Source organism: Rana temporaria, chromosome 2 (assembly GCF_905171775.1).
Source record: "Rana temporaria chromosome 2, aRanTem1.1, whole genome shotgun sequence".
Taxonomy (NCBI): domain Eukaryota; kingdom Metazoa; phylum Chordata; class Amphibia; order Anura; family Ranidae; genus Rana; species Rana temporaria.
In genome coordinates this window covers 134,810,203-134,835,090 of record NC_053490.1, presented here as the reverse complement: position 1 = coordinate 134,835,090, position 24,888 = coordinate 134,810,203, and the positions used below count along the sequence as shown (strand labels likewise).

At 43.9% G+C, this 24,888-nt stretch overlaps 1 protein-coding gene across 1 annotated transcript in view; it reads right to left on the bottom strand.

Annotated features, from left to right (window-relative positions):
* Nucleotides 1-297: 297 nt before the first annotated feature.
* Nucleotides 298-24,888, bottom strand: part of CD63 (CD63 molecule) — a 35,044-nt gene continuing 10,453 nt past the window's right edge. Inside the window, exons 3-8 of the mRNA XM_040341137.1 lie at nt 13,536-13,724; nt 13,384-13,458; nt 13,202-13,297; nt 6,094-6,231; nt 4,602-4,685; nt 298-986 (exon numbers count right to left, since the gene is read on the bottom strand). Of these exons, the coding sequence (XP_040197071.1) occupies nt 921-986; nt 4,602-4,685; nt 6,094-6,231; nt 13,202-13,297; nt 13,384-13,458; nt 13,536-13,724 (648 nt within the window). The 3' untranslated portion in view covers nt 298-920. The remainder of the gene's footprint in view (nt 987-4,601; nt 4,686-6,093; nt 6,232-13,201; nt 13,298-13,383; nt 13,459-13,535; nt 13,725-24,888) is intronic.

Below are 24,888 nucleotides of genomic sequence, written 5' to 3'. Positions count from 1 at the left end.
ACTCCTCCCATGCTCTCCTACAGGATTTAGCTACAGCTTCTATCATCCTTTGGAACTCCCTACCCCAATCTGTCAGACTGTCCCCTAATCAAGCCATATTTGGATGATCCCTGAAAACCCATCTCTTTAAATAAGCTTATGCTGCTCCTAACTAATAGTTTTACTTTCTCCATCAGCTCATCCCCACAGCCATTATCTTTTGAATCAATTGATCCTCCTGCCTAGATTGTAAGCTCTAGCAAGCAGGGTCCTCTTGTACCCAATTGTAATGCAACCAGTCAATAAAACAGACAGAAAGGCCGTTATATCACTTTATTCTTGGCATTTACATTTTGTGCTTTGTAGAAAATGGAAATTGTAATGGGGAAAGAGTATAGGGTACTTGCTAACTTTGAATAAAATATAGAATTTCCCTTGGCATTGCTTATGGCACATAGGCTACATATACATTTTATACAGATTTTCTGGACCAGAAACTCAAAAATTTCCTTTGTAATGAGGCTGGTACAGAATATAAAGGCACTGAAGGAATGTAGCAATCTGCTTCCAAAAAGTTTCCTAAAGCCAAGCGCAAATTTTATTTTATAAATTATTTTCAAATACCAAAGTTTTAAAACAAGTTCATATGAAGACTGCCTGACCTTTAAGCGCTGTTGGGCATACCAGCAAAAAAAAAAAAAAAAAAAAAAAAAAAAAAAAGCAGAGTAAAGCAACAGCTGAAAGAACTCTATGACAATACATAATATAAAAACTTTTGTAACCAAATTCACAGAGAAGTGACATGCTGTGCCATTACAGATCATAGAATAGCTTGTAAAAAAATGTGTTCACAATAGGAAGGAGAGCAAACGCTAGTTTGTGTCTTAACATGGCAATATGGGGAAGAGACATCACGGCATTATCTTGTGCACGGCGCCAGATCACATCACTTCATATCCACTGCGAATTCCCTTCATCAAGCAGCAAGAAAAGACTATACCCAAGATCTAAAAGTCAGGGGCAAGAAAAAAATAAAATTAGTTGAGAACAGGTAGGTGGCACACAAGATCTCAGATATTGAAAGGCACAACTTCTCATTTTGGAGTGGGGGTTGAGAAGATTATACCCATTGGGGAGATTTCACTTCCGTCTCCCATCCAAAAACAGGAAGCGAGTTGAAATCCCTACAAAAGCGTCACCATTGGAAGATTCCCCACCCAACTTTTCCGGTTCTGGGTACAACCGAATAGTTGCGATTCTTTCAATGAGGATGATAGGCTGATTGACCCTCTATTCCTCTTCCCCCCCCCCAAGTTATACTTTAATGAAAACCTGTAGACTATGGAGGCCGCCACAATTGCAGCATCCTCTGGCTTCAATATAGCCATGTAAGCGACTCAAACAAGTAAGCATGTTAGAAAGACTAAAAGCTACTCACTTTCTTATCCCAATTAGGATTGAGACATACCCAAAGCATTTCTAGAATTGGCAGAATTCAGTACTTGTGTAGTTTGTAGGTATGGGAATATATTTTCAGTATTACTTGTATTTACTTGCATTTTGCAAGGCAGGGGTGTTCGCTCAACACTGCACAACGCCTGTCACAGTTGTTCATTGTCGAGAGTGCAGTTCACACCAGCGAGATTGCTTAAGATGGGTCTGGTTGGGGGATGACAATTGCCCCAGATGTGTGCGTGACCGCAGGGACCTTATTCATTTACTGTGGAGGTGCCCCAAGCTGCACCTCTACTGGAGTGGGGTTCTTAAAACTCTAAATGAGGTATTCTTGGTTAGGATTCCACAAACTCCTAAAGTCTGTGTTGGGTATACTGGACGATCAGACACTGGATGATAACCAGAAACAAGCCATTGGTAGAGCCCTCTTTTAGGCGTGTAAACTTATCCTCCCAGCATTGGAAGGCAAGTGATCCTCCTGGGCGAAGGGAATGGATAGCGCAAATGGGATCCACTTTGCCACTGGAAAAATACATTTACCAGCACAGGGGTCGGCAGGGGAAATTTGAGCTGCTGTGGGCCCCCTAGTTGAATACCCCGGGGGTTGGCCCCGCTCGAAATGGTAATGTACAGGCTACTTTAGCTGTGGGTGAACTAGGGTTGGTCTTGGACAGTGAGGGGGTAGGGATGTTGTTGTTAGTTTCATTGATCCCTGTTGAATAGTGAAATGTGAGAGATCCATGTTATTTGTAATTCAGGTTATGTACTTGTGCTCTTTTGATGATATGTATTGGCTGCCATTTCAATGTTGGACGGAATGTATCTTTATGCAACTGTATGTATGCATATCTTCAGTTTTATCATCATTTGTGCCAATAAACCTCTTTTGAAAAAAAAAAGCATTTTGCAAGATGAGCGCAACATTCTTAAATACATTTTGACTTTATATACAAGCGATGTCTTGATATACAAGTAGCATTGTGTCACAATTGAGTATAAAAGAAAAGATGCGCCTCCAAGTGTAGCAATATTTTGCTAAATGTTGTACCTTCTTTAAATGTAACCATATTGCTACACTTAGAGGCTCCTCTCTATAATACTTTTGCAGAGTCTGGATTTTTCTTCTAATCCCCTTGCGGAGGCTTCCATTTGTAAAAGGGACATTTTATAGTTGCACAACCCATCACACTGCTATAATCTCTTTATATGGACTATAAACCGAAAGACCCATGAATCAATGGTTGTGAAACAAATCATTTGAGTTTCCATTATTTCTAATGGGGGGAATTTGCTTCTATAAACAAGTGCTATGGATTACAAGCATGTTTCCGGAACAAATGCTTGCAATCCAAGGTTTTACTGTACCTTGCGTAGATCCAAGCTGGAAGTGCTAATACACAGATGTGTAGCTTCCCCAAAGGAAGCCAGTTGTACAAGTGACATGCAGCACTGGTTAATGGTACACATTTGGAGCACTGCCATCAGTGGTGACCCATGCCAATAAGTTTTAGTGTAATGAGTGGGGGGGGGGAAACAAAAAAAAAAACTGTATGCTTCTGCAGGACACAAACCTAGATATTCAACTTGAGGCCTTGATCACATCAGAACATGTGATAAAAGAAGGAATTAATGAAGCATATGTTGGCATAGAATGCATGGCAAAGCAACACACGGCTTTATTTTAATGCACCTTGCCCATACATGGCAGTCAAGGTCTCCATAAAGGACACTTCCTGGCCCTCTAAATTTTGATCTATACATTTGAAGCGTCTTAAAGCAGTAGTAAACCACAAAATATTTACAACCCCCCCCCCCCCCCAGGCAGTTTAAGCCATAATGTGCTAGTATGTGCTGCATATTGGGATGCCTAAAAATGAAGCTCCCAGCAACTCTGTCATCGCTGCAGGAGCTCCCATCTTTACCTAGTCTTCCTTCCAGGCTGAGCCATGATGTCACCGTTCTGAATGTATGGCAGTCTATTCAGAACTCAGTGTGCATGTGCCAGTGACTTCACCGGCTGCTGCTAAAGTAAATCCCAAAAAGTGCAATGTTTAGGAAATTTACTGTGCCTACCCGGTAAGCCTTACCTGTGAGGGAAATACTTTTGACTTTAGTCCAGATTCACACTGCTGCGGGATTGAAAATTGTGCAAATTCAGCTGAACTCGCACAAATCCCGCATGTCAGGCTGACGATTTCAGACACATCTGACCGGTTCCTGCACAGAAGTCTATGGGGGGGGGGGGGGAATACAGAAACTACTTTTGGGAATCCGTGCCGCACCGATTCGGACTGTTCCATTGCAGCCGATTTGACATTTCAAATTGCATCAATGTGAACCAGGGCTAAAAGGTTTCTACCTCAATTATATACAAGCAAACTTAAGCCTGAATCTAAACTCCCTGTTTGGCTCTACAAGAGCTCTGCTAAAAACCCCAAAAGCCATAGCATCCAACCCAAGAAAGGCCACCTCAGAATGCAGAGCCAAGAGTAGCAACAGTACTCAGTGGGTCTGCATTCAGATAAAAGCAGGAACTTGGGAGGTATTCAAACCAGTCCTTCAAAAAGACTGGGTTGCAGAAAACACAAGGAGATGCCACTCAGTGTTAATAAATCAAAAATATAGTAAGGTGTAGCAATACAAAATTTTAAATTGTACCCATTAACATGCAAGTACATCTAAATCATACATAAATATAACAAAGTCCTAAAATGAATAGGAAGTCAACATACTGACTTCCAGACTCTAGTGATGAAATCTGTGAGAATGCTGATGTTCTCTTCAACTAAATCTGAGAAATGTGCATTCCACCATGCGGCAAATCTGCTCACCTCCTCTGCCCTCCAATCATAAAAATTACATCAGTGCTTTTTGCCCTTAGCAGGGCTGATGTGGCTGTGAGCGATGGATCCCTTTCACGATCCTCCAATACTATACAAGGACTAAATATAGAGCACTGTGCAAAAGTTTAGGTGGGTGCGATTCGTTTTTTTTGTTTTAACACACGAAAGTAAAATGAACAGAAGAGACATCCAAAAGATCTAAATTTGGTGTAACCACCCGTTACCTTCAAAATAGCATCAGTAGTTCTAGACCTGACTATGAAAAGGATTTACAAAACCATTAACGCAATTTCTTTTATGCAAAATGTTAAAAGGAATACTGACCTCAAAGAAAGCAATTCCCAGGGCAACTCCAGCAATGATGCCGACATTCGTTTTCACCCAAGCATCGATACCCTGAATACATCCCTGTATAAGAGTAAGCAATGCACTTAGACAGGTAACTTCTTTAAAAGCCAAAAATTAAATATATCAGTGGTTATATTTTTGCAAGACATGTTTGCTGCCACTAGCACATGTGCCTGGTAATGTGCTTATGGGGGAGGGTTAGACCAAACGAAACGCATGGGAGGGGCCATAAGTGACATAATTTCCACCCATGTCACTTAGTGAGTGAAGCGTACAGGATAAAGTAGGGCAAGCAGGAGCCATCTTGAAATGTGATCATATGAGACCCATATTGGATGCTGGCATATGAGGAAAATGTTAAATTACAGTGGACCCTCGGATTGCGGTTAACAAGCGTTTCGCAACATGAGAGATATTATATATATATATATATATATATATATATATATATATATATATATATATATAAAAAAATCTCTCATGTGACTCGGTTTGAGAGTGTTGGCTCACAAAACTAGCACGATTCAGGATAAAGCGGTGTGCAGTACTGCTTTTAGCCTGAGGTGGGGGCGCCGGAGCCGAGCCAAACATCGTTTGGAAATGCACAGAAAGGCCCGAGGACAGCACAGCTGACCATGGCAAATCTCGGTTAGGAAGTCTGAGGTTTGCCAAAGGTCAGCAGATGTGTCCTCAGGCCGTTTCCGGGGCTCTCCAGCGCGCCCCGCCTCTGGCTGCATGCAGTATTGCATCCCATTGAAGTCAATGCGGAACCAATGATTTTTGTTTCCATTGACTTCAATGGGGAAACTCGCTTTGCTATGTGAGTACTTTGGATTACGAGCATTCTCCTGGAACGGATTTTGCTCGTAATCCGAGGTTCCATTGTACACACTATAGAGTGGGTTCAATTTGCTTTTAGTAAATAAAACTGGTCAGATTGAAGTAGCAGTTTGTAACAGTAACTGGGTGAAGTGACAGAAGTATGTAACAAAATGGTTGGACACGCTTATGAAGTTAAGGGGCCACTGCATTTTAAAAAAAGAAAAAAAAGAAGGTGAGAGCACAAACTGGTTATTGGAGGCATTTTAGAGATCTACAGCACGGTTTCTTAAAGGCCATGGACTAATAAATATTTCACATTTATATAGTTCCTGTCACAGTGGGCAAAAAGGAGAGAAAGCTGCTGGGATTTCAAATTCCTGGACCGGCACAGCAGCAATATGCCCCGACAGCCATACAAGCAGTAAAAGTACACAGGGTTTTAAAATGTATACACATCCCAACAACAAAACACGGCCCTGGAATATGTATTTATGCCAAAGCAGTGCACATGTTGGTCAAATCACAAAAGTAAAAAAGTGTAAATACAGTTGCCAACAGAACCCATTTTGTGGTGCAAGGTTTTAAAAACTCGCATTTTCTTCAGGCTTGTCTAAAGCATTACCAAAATGTGTTATGCAATACTTACATTAGTATAAATGTTGGTTGAATTCTTGCCACATCCAGTTACAATGACCTTGCAGCATGTGTCAGGAACTGTGGTGCTGCCTTTAAAAGGAGGATAGTTAGTCCAGTCACTGGAGCTATTGGCACCACAGCAATGGAACTGGGAAATAAAAATAAAAAAAAATAGTTAAGACTCCAATCCTTTAAATTGCAAGTGAGAATACTCAGATCAGGAGGTAGGTAAACATTTTTTTTAAATTGTTTAATAAAAAGCTTGTGCAGACTAGCTTTGGGTTACTATCTAGGGTATCAGTTTGACACTAACCACTTATCCCTAGATGGAAGTCATGGGCTTTAAGGGGTAGCAAATAAAGCCTGAGGTCAGATTCCCCCTCAAAAACAATCAGTGGACTGGTCCTCAGCCATCTCTACGACCTTTGGAGGCAGAAAGCAACATGTCACTTCCAGCACCATCTCAGTAAAGAGGGCCTGTCATGGGGGGGGGGGGGTGGTAACATTTTTACAGCACCCCCATCCATGCAGAAGCAAATGCATATGTACACAGTGTTCAAACCACACAAGTGAGGTATCGCCGAACAGGAGAGCAATAATTCTTGCACAAGACCTTTAAACGTAGCCTATGGAGATTTTTTAATTACTGAAATTTGGAGCCAATCCACAAGCATGCGCAATAAAAAAAAAAAAAAAAAAAAAAAAAAGTAAAAGTAGATTTCTAGCAAACAAATATTTTTACATGTAGGAAAGGAGTGCCAGAAGTGGCTTTGGCCAAGAGTGGTTAAGAGGTCTGAGAATTTACCGACAGGCACATATGACCTGCAGGTCCAAACGCCGAGATTACGTGAAAAGCCATCCTGGAAGCACACCAGCATCTTAAAGCGGTGTTCGACCCAAAAACCATACTGCAGCTGCTGGCTTTTAATCAGACACTTACCTGTCCTGGAGTCCAGCGATGTCGGCACCTGGAGCTGATGTCACCATTGCAAGCAGTGTAGGCTTTTGGCCGGGAATACTGCGCATGGCCTGGCAGCTGCCATGGGAGGAGGGAGCCCCAGTCGTGACGTCAATATCCGCGGCTGAGGCTCCCGGAAGTGGGAAAGGATACACGGCGAAGACCGGTATCCTGTCCACTCTGAAAGGTGCCAATTGTGGCACCAGAGGGGAATCAGATGAGCGGAAGTTCCACTTTAGGGTGGAACTCATTTTTTTCTAGAGGGCAGTAACAAGAACCCCCAAAATTGACATATTTATACAGTTTCATGAACTTGTAGGCATGTCAACTTCACTTCATGGGTGGAGCTCTTGGTCCCACCCTCTCAATTTAAGCCAGAGATATATCCATCAGTAGTTATGCTAAGGAGCTGCATTTTATGTTTCAGGCTTGTTTTACACTAAAAAGAGCACATTCTTGGCAGATGACCAAATTGTTCTTTAGTATAGCCAATTAGTTACAAAAGTTGAACTGTTATGGAAGACAAGTATTGATTAAAAAAATAAAATCCCCACCAGCTTTGCAACTCTTGTCTGAAGACATAGTGGTCACACTGCAACCAGCATGTTCACCGTTTCCCACACTGCAGTGTAAATCAGACTTGTGTAGCTTATACCTAAAGGATCATTGGCTATAGTGATGAGGCAATCACAACCGAGCAACAGGCGGAAGGATATGCAAGAGTGCCTTGCTTCTGTTTACATACAAGTGGTTTCATGCTATTTAATTCATTAGAAATTGGTGGTCCTTTGCTGAAACATTGTTGGATACATGTTGCAGGGGATCATGTACAACAAACAGAATAAACCGGTCACATTAGCTGATGCTAGTGGAGATGGTCATCGCTTATATCAAGTTTGTATGAAAGAATTAAAGGATCACTAATGGAATTTTTTTTTTTTAGCTAAATAGCTTCCTTTATTTTACTGCAGTACTGGTTTCATGTCCTCATTGCTAGTTTTTGCTGTAAAACTGCTCTGATCTCCACACTTCCTGGTTGTCCGTTTCCTTATAACCATCATACTGGGAGCTTTTCACTGTAGGTCTAAGCTGTCATTACTGTGTGTCTAAAACTTAACAGAACCAGATTCATTTTAAAAACAAAACACTGCTCTGGATTTGTTTGTTTTGTGTGTCTCTAGTTCACAGGAACATGAAACCAATTTAAAAACTAAAGTGAAACTGTAGGCACATTATATGATTGAATTTAATCCATTTGTAATCATATTTAAAAGGAATCCGTTAACTTTTATGTCTCTATACCCTGTAAACAGTCATTTCAGCAAAAAAATGTTTTTCCTTTACTGACCCTTTAACCCCATTCTGACATTTTACAGACCTGGCCAGAGAGGGATAAAAAATTTGGCCAGTCCCTGCTGAACCAGCCAAATGACCCACCTATGGCTGGCATAAGGTGTTCAAAATCTGAATGCGATTAACCTTGCGACTATTCCATCACACAAGCGTCCTCTGGCTTGGAGGAAGAGACAAGTGGGCCAGGAGTCGAGGTGCCGCAAATTCACAGCACCACTCTATTTTAAGATCAGAAATGGCAGCAACCATCATTTTGGCCGAGAGCCAGTCTCCGCTTATGGATCACCTAAAAGGTGCACCAAGAGGTAGAAACAAAGCCTCAAGTGCCCAGACAGGTCCACACATCCCCCCCCCAGTAATGGATCGAGCAGCTTTAACAGACCGCCTCCTACCTGGGCCTTGCTGGTGCCTGTGTCAGTCCCTGCAGATCTTGCCGCGTCCTCCACACGCCAATGTCGGTCTCCCATAGTGCTACTGCACCAGATCCTGACCTGCCTCCTCCTGTGCGACAGAGACTATTCTTGGCCCCCGCACAATTACGGCAGTGTACGCACAGCCACCGCTTAAAGGAGACTGGAGCAGGTCAGCCATCTTCTCTGGCACCAGAGGGGGGGGGGGGGGGGGAGGAGTCTGCATCTACTACTGCAGAGGTCCTGGTAAGGAGGGCTGGTGCCCCCCACCCCCCCCCCAAACAGGTGTGGTGGTGCCTCCCCTTTAACCACTTCCCGACCGCCGCATGTATATGTACGTCCACAGAATGGCACGTACAGGCAAATGGGCGTACAGGTACGTCCTTGCCTTCTATTGGGTGGGGGGTCCGATCGGGACCCCCCCGCCTACATGCGGCGGTCGGATTCCCACGGGGAGCGATCCGGGACGACGGCGCGGCTTTTCGTTTATAGCCGCTCCGTCGCGATCGCTCCCCGGAGCTGAAGAACGGGGAGAGCCGTATGTAAACACGGCTTCCCCGTGCTTCACTATTGCGCTGCATCGATCGAGTGATCCCTTATATAGGGAGACTCGATCGATGACGTCAGTCCTACAGCCACACCCCCCTACAGTTGTAAACACACACTAAGTGAACACCAACTCCTACAGCGCCCCCTGTGGTTAACTCCCAAACTGCAACTGTAATTTTCACAACAATGCAATTTATATGCATTTTTTGCTGTGAAAAAAACAATGGTCCCAAAAATGTGTCAAAATTGTCCGAAGTGTCCGCCAGTCACAAAAAAAAAAAAAAAAAAAAAAAAAAAAAAGCAATAAAACTATTCCCTATTTTGTAAACGCTATAAATTTTGCGCAAACCAATCGATAAACGCCTATTGCGATTTTTACCAAAAATAGGAAGAATACGTATCGGCCTAAACTGAGAAAAAACATTTTTTTATATATGTTTTTGGGGGATATTTATTATAGCAAAAGGTAAAAAATAGTTTTTCAAAATTGTCGCTCTATTTTTGTTTATAGCGCAAAAAATAAAAACCGCAGAGGTGATCAAATACCACCAAAAGACAGCTCTATTTGTGGGGAAAAAAGGACGCCAATTTTGTTTGGGAGCCACGTCGCACGACCGCGCAATTGTCTGTTAAAGTGACGCAGTGCCGAATCGCAAAACCTAGCCTGGGCATTTAGCCGCCTAAAGGTTAAAGAGAGTTAAAGAGAGTCTGTTCCGTCATCAGGAACAGCGACGTGACACAGCAAGCCATGCCCCCAAGTCACTTAACCCCTTCCCTGCCAGTATCATTTTTACAGCACTGATCTCTGTAAAAATGACTACATACCTTTAATTTGTATGCGCAAACCAATTAACGCTTGCAATTTTTTTACCAAAAATATGTAAAATACATATTGGCCTAAACTGAGGGGAAAAATATTTTTCCCCCTCAGTTTAGGCCAATATACATTTTACATATATTTTTTTTTTGGGGGGGATATTATAAAAATTGACGCTCTGTTTATAGTTTAATAACCGCAGAGGTCAAATACCAAAGGAAAGCTCCATTTGTGGGGGGGTAAATTTTGTTTGGGAGCCACATCGCATGACCACGCAATTGGTCAGTTAAAGCAATGCAGTGCCGAATTGCAAAAAGTGGCCTGGTCTTTGGCCAGCCAAATGGTCCGGGGGCTGAAGTGGTTAAAATGTCTACATTTAACCACTTAAGGACCGCCGTATGTACATATACATCAGCAGAATGGCACGGACAGGCGGCACATCAACGTGCCTGCCTTGACGTGGATCGGGACCCCCCCAGTTTTTGCGGTCGGTCCCGTTTGCTGTGGAAGCGATATGAGGGGGCGGCTGTTCGTTTCTGGCCACCCCCTCGCGATCACTCCCAGCGAATCACCTTCCGCCTCTGTAATGTAAACAGAGGAAGTGATGTCATCTCCTCCTGGCGGGGTTCTCGTCCGGCGAGAGGAGAGAAATCACAAGTGAGTTGCACCAAACAGCACACTAACAGTTACACATAGGCACAAATCCGTGCACCCCCAAATCACCCGCCAGCCACATTGTCACTGATTGCAGTGATCATTTATTTACTGATCACTGCATTTAGTGTCATTTGTGACAGTAAAAAGTTGCAGGGCAGTTAGTCTTAGGCCCAGGGTAGCCCCCTACCCCCCCCTAATAAAGGTTTAACCCCTTGATCGCCCCCCTAGTTAACCCTTTCATCCCCTATTGCCAGTGTAACTAAGCAATCGTTTATCTGATCGCTGCATTAGTGTCGCTGGTGCCGCTAGGTAGCCAGTTATTTTTTGAGGTCCGCCGCCAGGTTTAATAGCGTTAGGTACCCCCATACATTTTCTAAATAAAGGTTTTAACCCCCGATTGCCCCTAGAGTTAACCCTTTCACCAGTGATCAACGTATAAGTGTCGCTGGTTAGCCAGTTAGTCATTTAGGTTCGCCGCAAGGTTTTTATAAAGTGTCAGGTACCCCCATATATTACCCAACAAAGGTTTTAACCCCCTGATTGCCCACTAGTTAACCCTTTCACCAGTGATCACTGTATAAGTGTTACAGTTGACGCTTGTTAGGTAGTTTGCTGTTTATAGCATCAGGGCACCCGCCGTATATAACCCAATAAAGGTTTAACCCCCTGATCGCCCGGCGGGTGATATCAATTAAATTTTTGCGTCAGTCAGGGTCTGCGTCGCCCCAGGCAGTGTTCGGTTAGTGCCAGTAACTCTTACAACCACGCGCAAAGCATACACCCCCCTTAGTGGTATAGTATCTGAACGGATCGATACCTGATCAGATCTATACTAGCGTACCCAGCATTTTAGAGTACCCAAAAACGCATTGTTAGCAGAATCAGCCCAGATACCCGCTAGCACCTGCGTTTTGCCCCTCCGCCCAGCCCACCCAAGTGCAGTATTGATCGATCACTGTCACTTACAAAAAAAAACCACATAACTGCAGCGTTCGCAGAGACAGGCCTGATCCCTGGGATCGCTAACAGTTTTTTTGGAAGAGTTTTCTACGTTTGCTGACAGTCAGGTGCTTTTTTTACCTGTGAATCACTAGCGTACCACTAAATTTAGAGCCCAAAATGGCAAAGCGAATGTACACTAGTGAAGAGGCCTACACGTTTGAGCACGACAGCCTCTCAGCAAATAGCTTGGGGTGTCTTTCCAAAATGGGGTCATTTGGGGGGGGTTGTGTGCCATCTTATGGCCATCAAAACTGATAGGTAGTGAGGAGTGAAATCAAAAATGTATGCCCTTAGAAATCTTGAAGGCGGTGCTTGGGTTTTCAGGGTCCCCTCCGCGGCTAGGCTCCCAAAAAGTCCCACACATGTGGTATCCCCGTACTCAGAAGCAGCAGAATGTATTTTGGGGTGCAATTCCACATACAACTATGGCATGTGTGAGCAATATATCATTTAGTGACAACTTTTTGTAAACCAATTTTTTTTTGTCATTCAATCACTTGGGACCAAAAAAATAAAATATTCAATGGACTCAACATGCCTCAGCAATTTCCTTGGGGTGTCTACTTTCCAAAATGGGGTCATTTGGGGGGGGTTTGTACTGCCCTGCTATTTAAGCACCTCAAGAAATGATAGGCAGTCAAATTAAAAGCTGTGTAAATTCCAGAAAATGTACCGTAGTTTTTAGACGCTATAACTTTTGCGAAAACCAATATAGGCTTATTGCGATTTTTTTTACTAAAGACATGTGGCTGAATACATTTTGGCCTAAATGTTTGACCAAAATTTAGTTTAATTTGATTTTTCTTATAACAAAAATTAGAAATCATTTTTCAAAATTTTCGGTTTTTACATTTATATTGCAAAAAATAAAAAAGCAGAGGCAATCAAATCCCATCAAAAGAAAGCTATTTGTGGGAAGAAAAGCACGCAAATTCTGTTTCGGTACAACATTGCATGACCACACAATTACCAATTAAAAACAGCGCAGTGCCAAATTGTAATAACACCTTGGGTCCTTTAGCTGCATAAAGGTCCGGGTCTTATGTGGTTAAAGTACTTTGTGGGGGGGGGCCCTATAGTGAAACAGCCAGGGGAACAATTATAAAAAGATCCTCAGGCATTTCATAAAAGGCCAAATACACAATAAAAGTATAGGTTGTAAAGTTTTAAGCTTGTATATCTTACTTAAACATACTTGCCACAAGATGCAAGGTGATCAATAGCCATGCATCCAGGTTGAGGCATGCTGCAAGCAGATTTTACAATGCTAGCGCATTAAAGTTACGTGAAGTAGAGACCATTAGATACGTAGAATTTTTTGTTTGTAATGCAAGGGGTGTGCCCCCCCCCATAGAATAGTTGCAATACTCACCGTTTTCTGAATGTCATCTATGCCATCCCTGGCTTCTGGTGTAATGTTGTATTTGCTAACACTGTCATTTAAGGAATCTTTGAAGACATCTTCGACCTACAATAGAGAGATGTTAGTGAACAGGGATTTCTCAGCTCCAAGTAGGTAACCTCACTGATTACAATATTCTGTGTATGGCTTACCTTATTGCGGAAAACATATCCGGCAATTGCAGCAGCTATTTCAACCAGAAAGATTAGACCCAGAAGAACAGCAAACTGGTAACAGGAGAGTGAAAGATTAAACAAGTGTATTTAAGACAACCACAATAAATCTTTACGGCATATGATCTTACCGTGGTCACCATGCAGTAGTTCTCCTTTGCAGCTCCACAGCATCCAAAGAATGAAATGAAGAAGATTATGACCCCGACCACAATAAGAACGATAGGCGGTCCCGATGCTGAAGCACTGTTTATGGTCAGTGTTTTGTTAAGATAAATCTGCACATAGATGCCCAGTCCTATGAGCGCAATCCCACAGATCTAAGGAACAAGATACAATATAGTGAGACCATACACATTTATACCAGAGTTCAGCTTACATACTGCTTTTTTAGTGTACACTCCTTCAAAGCCTGCATTTTGGAAACAAATGAGATGCTTGCGAAACATTGTAGCTTTCAGAAAGTCTGTATGAATGAATAGTATGGTGTACTGGCCAGTCAGTGCTGCTCAAGCAGGCGTTCCAAGAATGCTTGAGCAGCAAACATAAAATTACATGCCAGTCATTTAATAACCAGTTCTATCCAGCTTCAGGAAAGTACGCCCAATAGGAAAATGATCAACCCTTACACACCCTTGAGGGGTAAAAGTCAAAATTATGTTAGCCGCTAGTATCTTTAGAGCCATTTCAGGCCAATGACTGTTATACTTCCTCTGGATAGATTGGAGTATCAAGTTGTTCCTGCAAAAATCAAGCACCCAAGGGCCTGTTCACACTAGAACAGTAAGTGTCTCTGCCTCACATCCCCCCATGCAGGAAGGTGGCCAGTGACCATAGAAAATACAATAGTTTCCCCAGCCGTTCAAAATAAGTGAGGTGCAAGAAAAAAAAAAAAAAAAAAAAAAAAAAAAAAAAATTATATATATATATATATATATATATATATATATATATATATATATATATATATATATATATATATATATATATATATATATATATATATATATATATATATATATATATATATAAAGTGATGCCATAACAAACTGCAGCCCAAAATTATATATATATATATATATATATATATATATATATATATATATATATATATATATATATATATATATATATATATATATATATATATATATATATATATATATATATATATATATATATATATATATATATATATATATATATATATATATATATAGGAGGTTCACCCTAAAAAACACTTTCTCTAATTACACTGGCCCCCCACATTACAATACAATGCCTGTTATGTTTTTTTTGATGCTGTACATACCTTCGTACAGCTATTCACCCGTGGCTTCAGGGTTGCGAGTCCCGCGGGAGTGGGCGTTCCTCACATGCTGGCGATTGACGTTTTGACAAAAAAACAGCTCCCCCTGTCGCGTAAGCTGTGTCACGACTGGCGAAAGGAGCCGAACGGCGAGTCGGCGCTATACTGCGCATCGCCGTTCGGCTCCTTTCGCCAATCGTGACGCGGCTTACGCGACGGGGGGGGGGCATGGAGCTGTTTTGTCAAAACGTCAATCACCAGCATGTGAGGAACGCCCACTCCCGTGGGACTCGCAACCCGGAAGCCATGGGTGAATAGCTGTACGAAGGTATGTACAGCATCAAAAAAACATAACAGGCATTGTATTGTAATGTGGGGGGCCAGTGTAATTAGAGAAAGTGGTTTTTAGGGTGAACCTCCCCTTTAATGCCGTCTAGTCACTCAAGCACTGCAGCCAACAGGTAATGTTGGGGTGTGTCACAGTGGGGAGGCAGAGAAGTCTGAACACACACACACACACACACACACACACACTTCATTCAAATCCATGGGCAATTGATACTTCACACAACCAGACCAAATTTTAGACACCCACGATTTTCCTTAATTTGGATGTTCCCGATCCCGGTGGCAGAGCCGGTGGTGTCACATTTGGAAACTCAGATTTTGTAATCAAATGACGTTCCATCGCCACCATCTTGCTACACCCCGCACTCGTCCACAGTAAGGATACAGTGTGTAGATGGGAAGCCGTTGCACCCACCAGAGTTTAGAATTTTACACTTTAATAGTAAGCAAAAATGATATAGCGCAGCGTTTAACTCCAGTCCTCAAGGCACCCCAACAGGTCATTTTTTCCAGCTTGTGATTTTGCACAGGCAATTTGATCAGTTTCACTTAATACAGTCATTTCATATGAGGGAAATCCTGAACACATTACCCGTTTGGGTGCCTTGACTATAGTTGAGAAACAGCAATATAGTGAAATGCAGCATTTAAAAAGCAGTCGACTGTTTAGAGGTTACATTTTAAAAGCAGCGGCAAGCCTGTGGATCTCACAGGTTTGGAAATCTGACAGAACAATGCTGCTTTGAAGTTGTCAAAACAGTCTTCGTGATTTGAAAATACTGAAATTCACTATATAAGCTCCGTTTACTGCTAAAAATAAAGTGTAAAATGCAAGACGCCGTGGGTGCAATAATATGTCCGCTTACCGCCTTCTCACTGTATCCTTACTGTGGACAAGTGCAGGGTGTAGCAAGATGGTGACAAAGCGTCACTTCCGTTACCAATTCTGATGGGTCGCCTAATCTAAAGAAACACCTGCATGGTGGCTAAAGCCCCCAACCTCCCTTCACTGAAGAAGAAAGTCAGCTGACGAGCCAACGTCCAGTACAGCGCAAAGGGGGGGGGGGTAGACAGATCTGACATGGAGAGGCTTCACAGGGGGCACCAGGAGTGGGGGGGGGGGGGCGGACACTGCGCATAGTGGAGGAGGGGGAAAGCGACTGACCGATCAGGCAAGAGCCAGCGTCATTGATCCCATCCCCTCCACTACTGTTATACCTCTGAGGCCAGCCATCCCTTTGGAGAAAAATTTGTGCTTTTTTTTTTAAGTGTATTTTTGTGCGTGTACTCGAGAGAGCCGGACTGCAGGAGTTGGGAGTAGGCAGGCCTCCCCCAGAGGCAATCTGCCATCTTTCTCCATGCCTGGGTGGCAATGGCGGGTGCGTGAGGGGGTCCTCCCACACAGCCCACCCTACCTGCTCCGCTTTGAAGCCCAACAGGGCAGAGGGACTCCCTATAAGGGAGTGAGAGGATCTAGCCTGCTCAACCAGCCCTGTTAGTCCTTCGCCTCTCAAGTGTGGTGGCTTTTGTGGGAGGGGGTGGGTGTACTAAGTGCAAGCTTACCTCGCATAGCCCGGCTCCCGGTGGGTGTGCTGAGACCACCAAACTCAATTCACATGTAGCTGAGACCGGGATCCAAACCCCTAGCTGCAGAGGTGAATGGCTTCGAAAAATTGTGTTTAACCGCTTACGTTTACCCATGAGCACCAATTGTGATGCATCGCAGGATCAAATTGTGGACAGGATAATCATAATAGACAAGCAGTGCCTAAATTAGACATTACCCTTCTGCAGTCCCTGTACAGCACAACTAAGAGTTGGAGAGAAAAAGCAATAAGCCAATCAGTTCATGTGCCAATGAAGAGTATGTGGAGTGGAAAAAGTGACTGAGCTCATTGATGTGCCGCTTCTTTATTGTCAAGTCACAAGTCCCATGCAAGCGCAGGCTCACAGAAAGCATGTTGATTGGTGCAGATGGAAAAGCGATTCAGGGGACATTCCTGCATTGAGCAAGTACAAAGGCAAAAGCAGCTTTCCCCTTTTGGGCGAGTTTTAGATTACACGATTGTCTGAAATCAAAGAGAAATGACAATAGTTCCATAGACACCAAGAAAACATTACACAGTCTATGACACAAATGTGGTACTGCTGTATGTACCAAATACCACTGCCTGGCAACACCCAGTACTTTGCAAACACAGTATTTACTTACAGCCTTATCTATGAAAAAGGTTAATGTTAGATGGGATGGCACACGCCTTTGCTCTACCAACAACCCACCAAGGACACACAGTAATGACTTGTTCCAAGGTGGAGGCAACATCTCTTTACAGTAGTGAAACACAGAAAGACATAGGCCAAAGCCCAAGTCATACTTCCTTAGTAACTCCATTTCATGGCACTTCCAGTCCAACTTTAGGGAGGATTTACTAAAAATTAGAGAACCTAGTCAAATTGTAGCCATGGTCACAATGACTACCCTTTCAAGTGCTGATAAAACAGGCATTTGCGTCACATGAATCGCACAGAAAAAAAAGTTGAATTAAAAATCTCAGTATATTAGTAATACAGCCTAACTTCAAGGTGGTAGAGGCTACAGAGTATCCTTAGAGTGGTTCTAAAGGCTCAAAGTTTTACCTTTGTGCATGAAGATAAAAACCTGTGCGCAGCAGCCCCCTCCCCTACTATTCACCTGAGCCCAATCTTGATCCAGCAATGTGCACAAGAGCCTTGGCCCTCTGGACACCCTCTTCTCGTTGGCTGAGACATAGGCTCAGACTGTCAATCACAGCAAATGTGGGGAGAGGGGGCAGGGCCAAGTATTTACACAGCCACAGCTTGGGAATGAGCCTGCTTGGGTGCAGTCATTGCAAGCCGCTTCCTCTTGGAGCACTTAGCAGGGGCCAGAAGCGTCAGTAAGGAACCCAAGAGGATCAGTGCTACACTGCAAAACCACTGCACAGAGCAGGAGTGATTTTTTTTGGACAGTCATAATCAGCCTTTTACAGATTGTGCAACAAAAAAAAAAAAAAAAAAAAAAAAAAAACACACAAGCTTTCCATGCTTTATTTTGTTGAGCAATCACATTGAAAAACACCTTTCTAGCATTTTTAGGCACACTACACTGATGGATGTGAAAGTTATTAAAATTGCCAAAAACCAGCCAGGTCCCACTTCATAGGAAGGGTTTTTAAGCCGATGTGTTTCTATGCAGAACTGCACCAGATTTTTCCTTGTAAATGTAGGAGTTTCTGCTGTGCGCATAACTACTGCACTTCTTGCAAGCAATTTTATATACTAGGGTTGTCCCGATACTAGTATCGGGACCGATTCCGAGTATTTGCGGGAGTACTCGTACTCCCGCAAATACCCCCGATACCAAAATAGAATACTCCCCCCCCCCCCCCCCCCCCCCCCCCCTAGCCGTGACGCCACATCCTGAAATGGCACCTGTCAGAACAGAACAGCTCAGCAGGGGAGATCACTATTCTAAGATTGGTCAGTTCTCCGATAGTCTGCTGGGCTGAGAGAGCACGCACACGGTTGTTTCTCTCTGCATTTGGTCATTTGTGTGGAGGAAGTTTTCTGATGGGCAAGATTGCAATATTAATTAATGCAGCCAAACGGGCAATTTTTCTCCTTCACTTATGTACGCTGGTGAGGCTCCACTGTTGGGTGGCACTAAAAGGTGGCATTGATAGAGGCACTGATGGCACAGAGGATGCAGATGCGCTTCCTCTTCGGGACCGATGTCCCTTTCACACAAGCCGGTGTTTGGCTTTTTTCCCCCTCTCATGCTGTCGGCGTGAGAAAGAAAATGACTCTTGTTTAAATCACGTGATCAGCCGTCATTGGCTGACAGCTGATCACATAGCAAGGAGCCGGCCCCTTACTCGGATCGGTTATCACCCGAGTTTCAGTGACTTAGGTGATCACAGCGCATGCCCTGCAGGGAAAATGTCCTCCTGGCATTTGGGGTCCGCCCTGTACCAGTCATTTGGCTATAGCGTGGGCACCAAGTGGTTAAGCTGCAACTTATTAGCACTTTTCACAAAGTTATTTTGAGGTAGGGAAGATGTGCGATACCCCATTGTCACTGAAATAACTCACCAACTCCATGTGAGATATGCATCAGTGTTACATGTACACAGCCACTGTAGAGAAAGCATTCAGTAACTGAATAACGCAGCCACAGCCTGTGGAATAAAATGTTGAGGATCACCACAAGAATTTGGAATGAGGTCACTTTGTTGAACAGCTTTAGAGGAGTATTGACCTTTCACAAGTGTTCAGGGTTTTTAAACACATTTCACATACAAATGCCAAACACAGCCAAGACAACATGCTTAAAGGGCAAGTTCACCTTTACACTGGACCCCCCCCCCCCCCCCCGGTTCCGCTGTACTAGATTCCCACAATCCCCTTTCCGTCAGGCACTGGGACATCGCTTTACCAGTCCGGCGATTGAAAATACTCCTGGGTCTCTCCTCCAGCATTGACAGGATGGGCTAGGTGAATTCTGATTTGACAGCAGCAGCCATGTGACAGTGCTGACCAATTAGAATGCCTTCTATCCGTAAACACTGATAAATATTGATAGGACATCAAGCCGCTGGGATGTAAAATCCTAGTGGGGGTTGAAAGCACCCTGCTCGCGCCCGAAAAGCAGCGCAAAAACAATGGTAAAGCACCTCTAAAAAAAAAAAAAATAAAAAAAAAAATAGCAGCACTTTACCACCAATGCCCCCAGCTTGAAAGTAGCCTTACTCAAGACAGCCATGGGCAGAAAAGCTACAGGCCGTCTTTCAAAGATATTTCACAACATAGAGACACGGGTAGGGGGGAGTTTGCTTTGAATATCAAAAAAAAAAAAAAAAAAAAAAATGTGTTTTGTGGTGCCGAGATGCTGTGAAGATTCATTTTAAGAGTCAAAATTAACTGACCGATTTTTATGTCTACTGGACATTGCACACATTCATTTGTTATAATCAGGCTAGTTAAGACAGAGGTCAATGCTCCAGAGCAGGGGTCTCGAACTCAAATTACCTGAGGGCCACAAGACAAGTTTTCATATGCCATGGGGGGCCGCATGCAAACTTCAAAAACAACAGTACTGGTGTCAGCGAACACATTATTAACCCCCAGCACTGGTGTCAGCGAGCGCATTATTACCACCAGCACTGGTCTAAGTCAGGGTTTGACAAATTTGCTTGGAATCTAGGAGCCAGCTAAAAAAGTTAGGAGCCAGAAAACGCACCCTGTCCCGACGAGCTTGCGCGCAGTAGCAAACACATACGTGAGCAGCGCCCGCATATGTAAACGGTGTTCAAACCACACATGTGAGGTATCGCCGCGATTGGTAGAGTGAGAGCAATAATTCTAGCTCCTCTGTAACTTAAAACATGCAACCTGTAGATTTTTTTTTTAAACGTCGCCTATGAAGATTTTAAAGGGTAAAAAAAAGTTTGTCGGCATTCCACAAGCGGACACAATTTTGAAGCGTGACATATTGGGTATGAATTTACTCGGCGTAACATTATCTTTCATAATATTAAAAAAAAATGGGGATAACTTTACTGTTGTCTTATTTTTTTATTAAAAAAAAAGTGTAATTTTTTCCCAAAAAAGTGCGCTTGTAAGACCGCTGCGCAAATACGGCATAACAGAAAGTATTTGCAACGATCGCTATTTTATTCTCTAGGGTGTTAGGATAAAAAATATATATAATGTTTGGGGGTTCTAATTAGAGGGAAGAATATGGCAGTGAAAATAGTGTAAAATGACATTAGAATTGCTGTTTAACTTGTAATGCTTAACTTGTAATACCAACGGCCACCACCAGATGGCGCCAGCTCACATCTCCCCCCACTTCCACCCTGCCTGCGGGCCATTTATAACTGGTCCGCGGGCCGCAAATGGCCCGCGGGCTGGTACTTTGAGACCACTGCTCCAGAGGAACACATGCCATACTCATCCTTTCACAGCCATGTTGGGAGTGGGGGGGGGGGGGGTCACAGCTCCATGGCAGTCTTAAAAAAAACCCACACAGCAATAGAGATGCAAAGAGGATTCAATGTCAGTCTAATTTATTGCCACACCAAGGAATCTTCCTTTCTGGGTGTAAACACTAAATTAGTGTGTGTGTGTGTGTGTGTGTGTGTGTGTGTGTGTGTGTGAAATGTACAGCAACCAGTTTCCATCTTCAGGTAGTAAAATGGAAGATAGAAGCCGACTGGTCACCATGCACAACTGCTCCAGTCTTAAATCCCCCTTAATGCGTCTAGAGTCATGTTTTAATAGGTTACCGGCTTGCAATTTTAAAAGTTGAACACAAATAAAAAAAATAATTACTTTACATGAGAAGCCTTTAAACTGAACTTGGTTGAATATGGACTACCCTTTTGATACTGTGATGCGACGGCTTACTACCTTTAAAGTCTGCAGTGTAAGGGCCTCCAAGGCAGATTCCCACCAGCTCTTGCCTTTGATGCCCGATATTCTGCCACTGCAGTCACAACCGCTGAAGTCTGCACTAATCAAAGTTCTTCATAGAGCCCGCTGGAACGTTCCCGCCGATGAACCATTTCCTTCCTACTAGTCATTGTTTTAGCAGGGCTGTAGGTCCGACATGAGAAAGCAAAGTCTTCCCTCTCTACCAAGGCGGCCCACAAGACTGTCCTGTGGTATATATCAGCTGTAGCTAGATCTGCTTGGGCACAGCTTCCAAGTTAGAGATAGACCATATAATATTGTATCCACCAATAGGAAAACTATTCTTTCAAACTTATTGTGCCGTTTGTCTACACTGTGACCCTGTCTATCCAAGAAGATTTGCAACGTCCTAATTTACTACACTGTCCAAGACTAGGAAGGGTCCTAAACCATGCTGTATTGCTCAACTGCACAGAGGTCAGAATCTTCAGGACCTGAAAAGCAGTCCAGCATGACTACCTAGATCAGGTGTCTCAAACTGACAGCCCTCCAGCTGTTGTGAAACCTGCCTGTGGGAGTCATGCTTGTAACTGTCAGCCTTGCAATGCCTCATGGGACTTGTTTTGAAACAGCTGGAGGGCCACTAGTTTGAGACCCTGACCTAGATCCTAAGGCTTGCGGACCAAAATAAAATGTTTCTCCAAATCACATTCACTGAACACAAAGGTATAAATGTAGCCTTAGAAGCTTCAATTAAAGCAGAGGTCCAAAAAAAAAAAAAAAAAAAGTATATACTTGCCAGAAGTGGCTGTTACTAGGCAGATAGTCCCAATGTCCCAATATGCCACTTCCTCGTCCACAGTGGTCTTCTCCTGCGACCTTGTGTGTCCCAGGAAACATCCGCCCATTCACATAGCGCCACGCAACTCGCTCATGTGCAGTAGGGAATCGGGAAGTGAAGCCGCAACGCTTCATTTCCCGATTCTCACAGAGGATGGCGGCAGGGCAGCTGAGACCCGAGCGATTGCTTGGCTGCCGACATCGCAGGCACCCTGGACAGGTAAGTGTCCTTCTTTAAAGTCAGCAGCTACAGTGTAGCTGCTGATAAAAAATAATATATATATGCTGGACCTCCGCTTTAAGGCCCCTTTCACATGTCCGTTCCGCCTGTCCGTTCACGGACTTGTAATGAATGCCTATGGGAACGCGTCCGTTAGCGGATGGAGCATCCGCTAGCGTCCGTCGGGATCCGGTTTTCGGACGGAAGAAAACCCTATTTTTCTTCCGTCCGGTGGAACGGAACTGATGCAGACGGACACACGGTCCGTCTGCATCCGGTTTTCCATAGGGCAGAGCGCAGCTGAGACAGGGCGGTCCCTGCACTGTGTGTGGGGACCGCCCTATCCGCCGACAGCTGAGCGGGGATCCCTGCTGAGCCGACGGAGACACACGGAGCGGACCCAGAAACGGTCCGCTCCGTGTGAAAGCCCTAAAGGGACACAGGCAAAATAGTTTGTTTAAAAATAACAAACATGTTATACTTGCCTCCGCTGTGCAGTTCGTTTTGCACAGAGTGGCCCCAATCCGTGTCTTCTGGGGTCCCTCGGCAGCTGTCCGTGCTCCTCCTCGCAAAAGCTTTCCACGTTCAAGCGAGCTCCCTCGCATGGTGGAAAGCTTTTGCGAGCGCGCTCCCGCGATACAGCGGCGGCCATAGCCGCCAACTGTATCACTCGGCCCCAGCCAATTTACCTTTACAACCCCCTTTAAGTATTTGCAAGCCCCCATGCTGCATACATGTCACTATTTTGGGTGTGAACACCATGAAACTGGGCACAATGTTTTCATAAAAACAAGGGATGCAATTTTTCCTCTTATGCGGAATTGTACCCATTTGAACATTCACTATAAACAGATAGGGCTCTTTCACACATGCGTACCTTATGTCTGCTTTTTCATCCATCCGTTTATGGAAGAAAAAAAAACGCGCACACACACAAAGATTGTGGGTGTCAGCGGGTGAACATCCACTGACACCCAATCTCATCCGGGTCTGCAATCCTCCAATTCTGCAGATGGAGGGAAACCCTATTCCCCCTCCCCGTCCCCCACCCCCCCCATCCGTCTGGATCAGGTGAACACGGACAGGCGGTCTGTTCATCCGATTCCCCATAGGGGAGAGCAGAGATCCGACAGGGCGGGTCCCTGCACAGTGTGCGGGGAACGCCCTGTCATACGTCGGCTCAGCGGAGCAATCCTCGCTGAGCAAGCAGAGGTTCACAGGAGGTTCATCATGGATCTGTCCCATGTGAAAGAGCCCATATTCACAGGCAAGTTCCCAATGTGATCACTTGCTATTCCTTGCTAGTGAGACTTATACCCACCACAACTGCTTGCCAGCTCATTGCCAAACGCACACAGCCCTTTAGTGGGGTTACCCTTGGTTTCCTAGCCTAAAGTGGTTGCTAACCTCCGAAATGAAAAATTTGAGCGAAGCAAAGACTCAGAAAAGGTGCAATTGCCTTGATCCACAGAGCCTAGTGAGAATCCCAGCTACTCATTCTTCCTTTGCAATCCACATGTCACTTCTGACCATTTTCAGACCCCAGGTACTTCATGGTAATGGCCTGCCAACCCCTCTAGCATACAAGTGATTGACAGCCTAAATTTGGATGTTTCCCCACTGAGGCTGTATAGAGAGGGTCTAGTCAATATTCCAATCGCACACGCTCCTGGACTTTGAAAATGGCTCGTGGCCTCAAAACGTTGCACTGTTTGTAATGCTTTTTTGTATTAAAAAGGTTGACGTTATTTACGATCCAAGGTGTGCTGGCGAATATTTTTTATTTGTATAGAGAGGGTGTCCATTCTCTCCACTTAGGTGTCAGATTACCCATCTCTGCCATAGAGGGACATCTAATCAGTCTTTTGCAAGCTGAAAAATACCATCTGATCTGTGTACTTGGAGTGGGCTCTATAGGAGTGATGTAGATAAATGGGTACAACTAAAGCTGCCCAAAAAAAAAAAATTCAGCCAGTTCAGGAGGAACCAGCTGAATTTTAGTGGGTGACCATCCTTAGACAGAAGTCAAATGGTGCAATAGGGCATGACAAGGAGTTCACATTTGTGTGGCAAAATAAAAAGTCCCCCCCCCCCTTCCCCAAAACTACACACGCATCTTTTTTCCTTGATACAAAAACAGTGTAGCAGATAATCCTATTGAAGTGATATGACCAGTTTTCGAAAGAAGAATGTTACAATTCTTATCTGTAGGCCTTCCGGCTAATCACGTCCTGCTCATGTGACAAATGTGGCCATATTCTCATCTGCACATGAAGGAAGTCAGCCCAATAGCAATTTGTAAGAATGAGAATCAAGCCGTTATAACCACTCACTG